Genomic DNA, 11,780 nt, shown 5'->3' with positions numbered 1-11,780 from the left:
TAGTGATAATAAATAAAAACACAGTTAACAACCAGAGGCAGACGAGAAAGGGGGGCGGCACACCATGCGCTGCTGTGTACCCTCCTTCTCTTCTCGTGTGTAGGTAGAGTGCGTAGATGGCTCAAACCCAGAGACTGCCAAAGTGGCTTGAAGGACAGAGACTGCATATGCTTTCCTTTCCTCATTCAGATTTCAAAAATCGGCTTTTGTGCCCAGCTGAGCCCAATGAAGCCAGCTACGGTGGCCCATCAGGCATGATAAGCCCCTTTCGCTAGGGCCTCGGAGCTTGGCAGGCTGCGATGAGTTGTGTGGGTCCCAAATGAGAGGACTGGATGCAAATTTACATAGAATTTCAGAGATGTTAATTTCCTTGGTTCTACAGGACACCTACAGAGACTCCCTTTTCCAAACAAGGCCCAGCAGAGGCCTAGAAGCCCTTCTCCTTCACACCTGGCTTACCTTAGGTTATGAAGACTTAAACCCTATAGGAAATTGAACTTCTCCATACCAAGTTTTCAGGGCATTTTTTTTAAAAGTCATAAAGCAGGTTTATGAGATTGTTAAAGCTTTTTTTTTTAAAAAAAAATAATCTTAATTGATGAAGAGAACCAGATTAGCCTGATATTAAAAAGACAATTAGAAGCAATCACTCAGTCATTAAAAGAGGGCATCTTAATGGCTACTTATACTTTTATGGGCCCCATGAAATTAGCTGGAGAGTAGCAGTAGAAAGGGGTCATTCAATTGCCCTCTAAGGGGCTAGGGATTCTGCAAAAGAACATGATTCCTGTGTTTTCAGGGTTTAGCTGCACACAAAAACCTCTTGTGCAAAGCAGGGATTTCCCCGTCTGTTTCCAGGCTGAGCAAAGTCCTCCATGCACTAGGAGGGTCTGTACGCAAAACCATCCCCAGCACCTGAAGGGAGAGAAGAAATCCTTGCTTAGGTGCAGCTCCATTAGGGCTCCTGAAACCACAGAACTAGGCAACTGTAGCTCATGAATGTAAAGGTCACAGGGTCAAGTTGCAAGGTATATTTTCTTTTTCTAAAAAAAAAATCCAACCTTTTAACCATGCTTCCAATAATCGTAAGATACAAATACATGCTAAAAAACTGGGGGGAGGGGAGTCAAAATTCTGATTCTGTAGGCAATGCAAAATAGCAGGGTGTTTACTATGTGTTCCGGGGAAGAGATGTGGCAATACCTCCCCCCTCCAAATTTGTATGCACCCAAACCGGGTCAATTTTGAAAGGTGCATGCATGTATAAATAGACTTTCTCCTTTAAGAATACACAGAAAAAGAGGCGGGAGCCAATAAGGGGAGGGGAGAAATGGCAATTTACATATGCACAAGCTCTTGGCAACTGAAGCAATGAGTGTCTATTTCAGACTCGGGTCATCTGTCCCAAGTGCAACCATGCTGCATTCACCACGGAACCAGCTCAGATTCGGGACTTGATCATGTGACTATGGAAAGTAAAAACATTGACATAAGATGCAGTCCTTCCGTGATGTAACCTACTGGTTTGGTTCAGTCTTCCGGGCTTTCTCCTCCCCCTATGACTTCTTTAATCTTCACGTTGACGTATTTCCCTTAACATTTCTGTTTAGACATGATAGAGGCATTTGACCAACACAAGCACTGACACATTTATATTAAAAAATAGTGCAAAATTTCAACATTTATATAAATAACTCTAAACCCCTGCTTTTGTTTTTTAATTTTTTTGTTTCTTTTGTTTCTTCTTCTTTTTTTTACAATGTAATACATGCTTTTTTTTTGAGCTGGCCCTCAAAAATTTGCCATATTTCAATTCTAGTTCAGAGAGAAAAAAAATCAAAATCCCCCCCTTTTTTCTCAATAGGCCTCTTCTAATATAAAAATACTCCAGCTTCCCCAAACACACATACAGTTTCTCTTATTTTTAATATATATTTATATATATATATATATTGCAGATCTTTAAACAAATGTGTTTTTTGTGCAAATATTTTTCATCTTTAAAGTTAAGTGAAATAAACAAAAAAATGTAGCATTCGCACACGCAGCTCAACTAGAAACAAAATGAAGGGAGCAAGGAAGGGGGGGGAAAAAAATAAGAGGACCGCTGTAGATTTCATTTAAAAAAAAATAAAAAAAATTCTAGACAGAGCTCAACAAAGAAATGTTTTTTTTGTTTTTTTGCAAGCTTTGTTGGCGTTTGTGCATTCAGACCAAACATAACATGTAAATATTTATACTACACAAGAGCAGAGAAGGGCGTTTTTGTTCTGTGCGCCCGTTTCCCCATCTCTCAATATCGTTCCCCCCTCCAGTCAACAAGAAGTGCAGAGTGTTTTTTGTTTCTTTTTTTGTTTCTTTTTAAAAGGGGTGGCCTTTTTGTTTCTCTTTGTTCCATCCTGTTGTGCTCTCGAGGCTACTGATTTGAGATGAAGGGTGGAGCCGGCCGCCCTCCAGTATCGAAGGCATCCCGCTGTTATTCTGCTGGTGCTGGTAAAACGTTGAGCCAGGGAAATGACCTATGACCTCACTGTACGTGGGGGGCGGGCCTTCCATCCTGCCGTTGCTCCCGTAACAGGTTGCGCTGATGCCCGAATTGCTGCTGGGAGGGCAAGGCCCCCCAAACACTGAATTATCTATCAGGTCACTGTCGAAGATGGTTCGGTTGGGAGGCGCTCGGACCGACTCCCTGTTGAGTTCCATCTGCTGCTCCGGATCCCGGAGCTGCAGCGTGCAGGGCCCCTGGTAAGGAGGGGGCTCTTCCCCATCCGAGAGAGAGATAGTGGGCGGCAGGTCGATTTCGTGCTGCATATAAGGGTAGGTTGGCTGGAATCTGTTGAAACGGTCCCTCTGCAAGAAGGATGGAACTGCTAGCCTGTCTGTTGGTCTTGGTGTGTAGACCTGCTGCTGGAAACAAGAGAAGGGAGAGACATGAGCATCAGGGATTCAGGGGTGCTGGCAATCTGTGTTTCCTGCCACTGCTCCTTCAAGTGGAGGGAGATTTTTTTTTTAAAAAAAAAAAGATTGCCGTCATCATGTGCAACTTAAATTTGCCTCCAGGGAAAACCCAAAACTGACATTGTTCTTTTCTAAGAAATGCCATAAACTCTATGGTTTGCCACAGAGCTTCCAGTGATTCCTAGAGCAGCTACAAGTTCCTCCTTGAAGTGACATCATCACGTGTAACAGCAGCAGCCCCCCATTTCACACAAATACACATATGAACAAAGAAGTACTGCTTCAGACCAACACGGCTGCCCACTTGGATCTATACACATATGAACACATCGAGTTGCCTTATACTGAATCAGACTATTGGTCCATGAAGGTCAATATTGTCTATTCAGGCTGGTAGCAGCTCTCCAGGATGGAGGTTTTTCACATTACCTCCCACTCAATCCTTTTAACTGGAGACACCGAGAATCAAACCTGGGTCCCTGTGCATGCTAAGAGCATATGCTACCACTGACCCACAATGACTCTGTCCCACTCACACCATCTCCTGCTGGGTGCCAGCTACTGGGTTGGCAACCTACAGGCATTTCATATGCATGCCAAAAAGCAGCACACTGGCTATATTTTCGACATGTACCTTACCTCTGTTACACCATTTCCTGACACTGTGCTTTCTGAAGGCCACAAGCTTCCTTCCTAAAGTTGGAAAGAACAAGAAAGAGTTTGAGATTGCCTTCGGTACAGAGTGGCTTTCACCCTTCAACCCTATTGAACTTATAAATACAAAGCATTTACACAGAATGTTTCAAGTATTCACCATGCTTCATGTATTTATGTTTCAGATAATGGCTGTAGCAGCACTGTGAGAAGGGTTGCCAGCCTCCAGGAGGGTAATCCAAAAGAACTGTGCATCAACACTATACATAAAATCCCAGTTTGGTGTAGTGGTTAAGTGTGCGGACTCTTATCTGGGAGAACGGGGTTTGATTCCCCACTCCTCCACTCGCACCTGCTGGAATGGCCTTGGGTCAGCCATAGCTCTCACACGGCTGACCTTGAAAGGGCAGCTTCTGTGAGGGCTCTCCCAGCCCCACCTACCTCACAGGGTGTCTGTTGTGGAGGAGGAAGATAAAGGAGATTGTGACCGCTCTGAAACTCTTGAGATTCAGAGTGAAGGGCGGGGTATAAATCCAATATCATCATCATTAAAAACAAATTAATGTACACTACAGTTCTGTATGTTTCAGTATGATCCGCTTCAGAGAACAATGTCCCAGTTGAAATTATAACAAGAGTATCCACCTAGAATAAAATCTAATCAGATCTGTTATTTGAGAAACTGCGTGCCACTACGCCACTGCATGCCACTCTTGCCGAGGCGAGAACAGTGGGGTGGCATGTGCTCTCCTCAGAGGAGAGCACATGCTGCCGCACCCCCCTGCCAGTGGTGGGGAGGGGGCACCCTGTGGCGCCCCTGTAGGCCAGGTGGCATCCTAGGTGGCCACCTACCTGGCCTACTCCTACACGCCGGCCTTGCTAGAACTCAAGGGCATCCAATGAAGCTGATGAGCAGAAGATACAAGTCAGACAAAAGGAAATCCTTTTGAGCAATTAAAATGTGGAATTTGCTGCCAGAGGATGTAGTAGGGATGCCAATACCCAGGTGGGGGCAGGGGATCCCCTGGTATGGAGGGATATCTGCTAGGCACTCCATTATTCCCTATGGAGACCGATTCCCATAGGATATAGTGGAGAATTGATTTGCAGTTATCTGGGGCCTCTGTGGGGGCTGTTTTTTGCACCAAATTTTCACCATAGCATCTGGTGCCTATCCTCAAAGTACCCTCCAAGTTTCAAAAGGATTGGGCCAGGGGGTCCAATTCTATGAGCCCAAAAAGTCCTCCATTATTTCCAGTGAAGGGAAGGTGTGCGGTCCCTTTAAATGTGATGGCCAGAACTCCCTTTGGAGTTCAATTTATGCTTGTCACAAACTTGCTCCTGGCTCCACCCCCAAAGTCCTGGCTCCACCCCCAAGCCCCCAGGTATTTCTTGAATTGGACCTGGCAACCCTAGGCTAAAATCATGGCACAGAATGTGTAACGACTGTAGCAGCTTTGTATGTGGGACGAAATGTCTTGCAAATCCATTCTACCCTGATATCCGAACTTCCCGATTCTGCGTACAAATCTCAAGGCAGTTCTGCCACTGGCAGGTGCGGGGGGGGGGGCGGGGGGAGAAGAAGTTATTTATATGGAAATGAGATGGCCCGGATGCTTTCCCTGCTTCCTTCTCTTTTATAGCAAACTTTGTCTTAGAAATACTACATATAAGATAAGGAGCGAGCGATAATGGACTGCCAAAGTTGATTTCATACGGCATATTAATCCAGTCAAAACACTGGAGTGACGCCAGTGATACAATGGGCTCAGTTCAGAAGTCACAGGAAGTCATGATTTCATTTAATTGTGGGTTGGATCCTGTGGATTTGACCAACGATCAGCAGCGCTTTCTTCCAGTACAAGGAGTCTGAGAGAAGAGTCCCTTGCGGCAGTGGAAGAAGAGAGACAGTGGTTAAGTGTGTGGACTGTTATCTAGGAGAACCAGGTTTGATTCACCACTCCTCCACTAGCAGCTGCTGGAGAGACCTTGGGTCAGTCTCAGCTCTCTCTGAGCTGTTCTCTCCAAGCTCTCTCAGTCCTACCTACCACAGGGTGTCTGTTGTGGGGCGGGGAAGGGAAAGGAGATTGTAAGCCGCTCTGAGACTCCGAGTGAAGGGCGGGATATAAATCCAATCTCTTCTTCCTGGTGAGGGAGAAAAGCTTTGCCCATAGTGGAATGCATCAGCAAGATATAACCGTAGGATTAATGTAACGCTTCAGCTATGGGCTGGTTCACTAGTAATGGTTAACTGACCTATGGGAAGCCAGAATGGCTTGACATTGCTTGATTAGCAGTTTTTATTGACTCCCTCTATTACCAGAGGCAGGATGCCCCTCTGTATGCTGGGAAGTATGGGCGAAAGGGCAGCATCATCCCACTTGTGGGCTTTCTAGAGGCAGCTGGGTGGCCCCAGTGCGAACAGAATGCTGGACTTGATGGGTCTCAGGTCTGATCAAGCAGACCACACAGTCTGGGCCACTGGGTTGCCAACCTCCAGGTGGGCCCTGGATTCCCCTGGAATTGAAACTGATCTCCAGACTACACAAACCAGTTCTCCAAGGGAACATGGCTGCTTGGGAGGATGGACTCTATCCCATCACATCCGTGCTGATGTCCTTCCTCTCCCTGAACCCCACCTTCCCTAAACTTCAGCTCTATATCGCTAACCCCACCTTCCCTAAACTTCAGCTCTATATCGCTATAACCATATTTGGTTATAGAGCTCATTTTGTAGCAGGCATTCTTTTGCTTATTAGGCCACACACCCCTGATGTAGCCAATCCTCCAAGTGTTTACAGGGCTCTTAGTACACAACAGACACCCTGTGAGGTGGGTGGGGCTGAGAGAGCTCTCCCAGAAGCTGCCCTTTCAAGGACAACCTCTGTGATAGTTATGGCTGACCCAAGGCCATTCCAGCAGCTGCAAGTGGAGGAGTGGGGAATCAAACCCGGTTCTCCCAGATAAGAGTCCGCGCACTCAACCACTACACCAACAGACATCCTGTGAGGTAGGGCTGAGAGAGCTCTGAGGGAACTGCTTTTAAGAGAATGGCTCTGTGAAAACTGTGATTGACCCAAGGTCACCCAGCATCTGCAAGTGGAGGAGTGGGGAATCAAACCTAGTTCTCCCAGATTAGAGTCCATGCTCTTAACCACCATGCCAAACTGGCTCTCCATGACTCTCAATTTGCAAGCCCTGAACAAGGCGGTTAATGACAGGATGTTTTGGAGGTCGTTAATTCAGAGGATGCCATCAGTTGGAAGTGACTTGACAGCACATAAGAGAGCAATACAGCAGTCTCTTACAGCTGCTGAAGCTGTGATTGAGATTCAAGGCTCTTTCCTCCCCTCCCAGTGAGAAGACATACAGGAAGAAGAGTTGGTTTTTATACCCTGCTTTTCTCTATCTTAAGGAGTCTCAAAGTAGCTTACAATTGCCTTCATCCTCTTCCCACCACAGGCACCCTGTGAGGTAGGTGGGGCTGAGGGAACTCAGAGAATGGTGACTGGCCCAAGGTCACCTAGCTAGCTGCAGGTGAAGGAGGAGTGGGGAATTAAACCTGGTTCTCCAGATTAGAGTCTGCCACTCTTTAACCACTACACCAGGGGTGGCCAATGGTAGCTCTCCAGATGTTTTTTTTGCCTACAACTCCCATCAACCCCAGCCAGCATGGCCAATGGCTGGGGCTGATGGGAGTTGTAGGCAAAAAAAACTTCTGGAGAGCTACCGTTGGCCACCCCTGCACTACAGCAAACTGGCTCTCACACAGACCTGTAGGTGGACTCAGCGAGAGGCTGAAAATGGCAAAAGCAGGCCTTGGCCTATTAAATGAACGCAGGAAGTGGTCTTATCATGAGTCAGACCACACTGTCTTTCCCTGAGTCAGACTTAAACCTGAATCAGACCATTATCTTTTCCTATTATGACTGGTGGCAGCTCTCCAGAGTCTCAGGTCAACAGCTTTCACATTGTCAACTACTTGGCAAAGACTGAACCTAGGATTTTTGTAAGCAAAATGGCTGCCTTAGTCCAGCGAGCCACGGCCTTGGCTTCCCTCTGCGTGTGAGCTGTCCAACTGCGTGTGAGCAGCTCTCAAAATCATGCCTCCCTTCTTCATAGAATCCCACAGTGCGCTGTTTTCTTAGTGACAGTTGTGGCTTTTGAGGGTATGCATTTCCGAATGTTCAAGGGCTTAGCTGGCCCTGGGGAGCTAACCACAACCGCCCTGCTTAGATTTTGCCTCCTCTGCAACAATGCTGTCGGGCTTTCTCTGAAGGGGCTGGGCCCATAATGTAGAGAAGACTTTTGCCTGGGAGAGAGCAAACTAGTCCAGAGCAGAGGCAGTCAGGTACAGAATGTAAAGAACCAAAGTTGGCTGGTGTTGGGGGATTTCTCTGAGGCCTGCCTGACGAGCGTCCAAACCAACGGGCACAAGACGGAAGCGTTCTGAGACACACAAATGTTTGTTTTTCAGCATCCCACTGGGACAGGTTTGCTGCGTGGTGAGTGTATCACCGCCTTACGCTTGCCGGTTTATATTTAATTTAGCAGTGGGCTAAAAGTGTTGCATGGACACAATTGCCAATCCGGTACTTCAGGGCATAGTTGATGCCAGCCTGAATACTCCAGCTGGGAGAAGGGCAGAGCAGATGGAGGAAGGTGGAAGGGCATGCAGTTGGGAAGACTGAGCCTCAGGAGAATCTATGTCCTTTGTGCGCATAACCAGGGCTTTTTTTTGGTAGAAAAAGCCCAGCAGGAACTCATTTGCATATTAGGCCACACCCCCTGGTGTCACAGTTGTTCCCCACAGGGCTTTGTTGTAGAAAAGGCCCAACAGGAACTAATGTGCACATTAGACCACACCCCCTTGTGCCAAGCTGGCTGGAACTGTGTTCCTGTGCACTCCTGCTCAAAAAAAACCCCCTGCACATAACTATCTGACCATCTTTTAAACTGGGTTAAAACTGGTCAGATTCCAAACCCAGCTTTCGATCATCTTGGATCTGGACAGAACAATACAGATAAGGCAGCGATATCAGAAAAATATCCTGGGTAGGGGTGCCATACCCCTGCTCCGGGCGGGGGCTTCCCCACTTTTGTAGGCTCCTCCCCGATCGCAAATGACCCCCAATGCAGTGACATCAGAAGATACATCATCGCACCGCTGACACTGTGCGGCAATGCTGCTCTAGTTTTTCAGCAAAACTCTATGGTAAAATAGGGCTCAAACCATAGAGTTTTGTCAGGCAGAAGCTCCCGGAAAGGGCCATCGAATCACCCCCAACACCAGCAGCAGAAAGGTAGAACCTGGCAACCCTAGTCCTGGGCAGAATTGATCAGACGTTTCTGACTGTCACGTCACAAAAGTCCTCAAGGGCAGCTCAACAAAACCATTTTAAAAATCAGAAAAACTCCTATGACCAATAGCAATTATAAAATGCCTGATAGTCGTGACAAATGATAAAGCTATTAAAATATATATTCCATGTTTTTTTCACCATCAAGAAGAAGAAGACTGTAGATTTATACCACGCCCTGAACCAGAGTCTCAGAGCAGCTTACAACCTTCTCCCCCCACAACAGACACCCTGTGAGGTGGGTGGGGCTGAGAAGGCTCTCACCGAAGCTGCCCTTTCAAGGACAGCTCTGTGAGATCTGTGGCTAACCCAAGGCCATTCCAGCAGCTGCAAGTGAATCAAACATGGTCCTCCCAGATAAAGAGTCCATGCGCTTAACCACTACACCAAACTGGCTCGTCACAGCTGACTCATGGTAGGGTTTTCAAGGCAACAACACTGAGATGGTTTGCCATTGCCTTTTCTAGTGACCCTGGATTTCCTCGGAGGTCTCCAATCCAAAGACTAACCAGGGCTGACCTGGATTAGTTTCTGAGATCTGATGAGATTGGGCTAGACTGGGCCAGCCAGGTCAGGGCATAATCCTAAATAGTGGAGGTTAGAAAGCAGTTAGAAAAGGGAAAATTAATAGAGCCATCTAAAAAATGACTCAGTCACCACATGCCAGATAAAAATACCTTTTCACATGGACCCCTAGTGGGGTTGCCAGGTCTAACTTGGAAAATGCCTGGAGACTTTGGGGGTGGATCTGGGAAAGGACGGGGCTCTGGGAGGGGTCTCAGTATGCTACAATGCCACAGAGCCCACCCTTCACAGCAGCCATTCTCTCCAGGGGAACTGATCTCTACCAGCTGGAGATCAGTTGTAAAAGCGGGAGATCTCCAGGCCCCACCTGGAGGCTGGCAACCCTAGCCTCTAAACTTCAGAAGAGATGGGGAATGGGTACCAGGATGTGTGTCTCTCCATAAGGCATTGTCACATGAAGAATCCCTTCTCTTGAAGCCAACAGTCTTGCATAAAGAACAGCAATTTGGATAGCTGCACAACGTTCAAACAGGAGGGTAACCGGGCCTTCAAGGATCTCTGATACCAGAACATTTAGAGCAGGGGTGTCGAACTCATTTGTTATGAGGGCCGGATTTGACATAAATGAGGCCTTGTTGGGCCGAGCCATGTGTATCATAAATGTAATGCCAGGTAGCGGACATATAAACTTTATAAAGGGCACAGACACACAATTAAAGATTTTTTTTGCTTAAAATAAAATATGCTTAAAATATTAGCCCGCTTGCAATATTTTGTTTTACAGTCTCGGATAAATGTCACCTCTTGCTATGAATTACTGTATCAAAAACTGCAGACAATGTCTGTGTGGCACCAGTCTTGAATATGTGCTGTTCAGATGTGCACATCCGTAAGTTGCAAACCTACTTATGATTCATTGAAATTTATTACAGACATCTCATGGTCAATGCTTTGAGCCTAAGACCCAGAGGAACGTGAAGCAGCTGGGCATTGTGAGTTTTTGTACAGAAGTTGCTTCACGTACTAGTCAAGAACATGTGAAGGCACCATGGCACAGACTGAGGGCTATGAGCTTGTCTACAAAACTATAATTTCCCCCAGAAAAATGACTACAACTAAAAAAAAATACAACTTCCCTCCCCAAAAACAACTACAAGAATAGAGAGACAGCCATGTACAGTGGTCAGTGTCAGTCTACTATCTGGGAAGTCTAAATTCAAGACCCCCAATCAAAGGAAAATGTGAAAGAAAAAAATAAGGAAAATCTGCTGGGTAAACCTGGGGTGGAACACACTCTCAGCCTAATGCTGATATTTCTCTTCTAAATAGTTCACATGCTTTCCTATTGAAAAAGACTGAAGGGGCATGAGTACAGTGAAAAAGAGGAGGGGAACCCAGCTACAAGCCCAACAAAATTCTCTCTCTGTAGCAAGGCAAAAAGCTCATACCTTCACTAAAACGTTGCTAGTCTTAAAAGCATTCTTTGCAGCTCTCCTGATGGTGGGGACTGGGCAAAGGAAGCTCTGGCTTTTTCTTTCCTTCTCTGGGGCAGGAGGAGGGAGTGGAGCCTCAGCCATTTATTAGAAGGAAGAGAGGCTTGTCTCAGTAGCTCTGCAGAGTGATTAATTGAGCCTGGCAAACTTAATCACCCAGCAGAGCTATAGAGCCAAACTCCCTCATTGGCTGAGGTTGCTCCTCCCTCCTCCTCTCTTTGGGAAAACGGAGGGGGGAGAGGGAAAAACTGCTTTGCTGCTCTGGCCTGTCAGGGGAGAAACACAAAATGGCGACCAAAAAAAGCAGGCAAGGGAAAATGAAACAGATGACAGCCAGTTGCTGGAGGGCCTGATTGGAGCCCTTTGTGGGCCTGATGTGGCCCACGGGCCATATGTTTGACATCCCTGGTTTAGAGCTTCAAAATGCACGCATCAGCACCTCAAAGAGGGCTCAGAAACAAAGTGGACCTTCTTTTAGTACTTAAGAGGTGTGTTCTCATAAACCTCTTGCTGCCTCTTGGAACACATGCCTGGGAATGGAGCCTGAAAAACAGATCCGTCTCTCGTTGCAAAAAACTGTCTAGCAAAATATTCTCACCCTTCCTCCAAGGAGGTCCGAGCAGCATCTATGGCTCTCCCTTCCTTACGCGATTCTTAGCAGAACCAGGGCTTTGTATATTAGGCTGCAACCCCTGATGTAGCCAATCCTCCAAGAGCTTACAGGGCTCTTAGTGCAGGGCCTACTGTAAGCTCCAGAAGGATTGGCTACATCGGGGTGTGTAGCCTCATA

At 46.7% G+C, this 11,780-nt stretch overlaps 1 protein-coding gene across 2 annotated transcripts in view; it reads right to left on the bottom strand.

The window, feature by feature from the left end:
* Nucleotides 1-584: 584 nt before the first annotated feature.
* PMEPA1 (prostate transmembrane protein, androgen induced 1) overlaps nucleotides 585-11,780 on the bottom strand; it is a 101,072-nt gene continuing 89,876 nt past the window's right edge. Inside the window, exons 3-4 of one of the 2 annotated variants that reach the window (XM_060230743.1) lie at nucleotides 3,598-3,651; nucleotides 585-2,904 (exon numbers count right to left, since the gene is read on the bottom strand). In XM_060230743.1, coding sequence (XP_060086726.1) covers nucleotides 2,362-2,904; nucleotides 3,598-3,651 — 597 coding nt within the window. In that variant the 3' untranslated portion in view covers nucleotides 585-2,361. Of the gene's footprint in view, nucleotides 2,908-3,597; nucleotides 3,652-11,780 lie in introns of both variants that reach the window. The other variant, XM_060230742.1, reaches the window with a different exon arrangement.

This window comes from Heteronotia binoei, chromosome 2 (genome assembly GCF_032191835.1).
Source record: "Heteronotia binoei isolate CCM8104 ecotype False Entrance Well chromosome 2, APGP_CSIRO_Hbin_v1, whole genome shotgun sequence".
In the NCBI taxonomy this organism is placed as follows: domain Eukaryota; kingdom Metazoa; phylum Chordata; class Lepidosauria; order Squamata; family Gekkonidae; genus Heteronotia; species Heteronotia binoei.
Note: the sequence above shows the minus strand (reverse complement) of the source record. Positions and strands in the feature narration are given on the sequence as shown.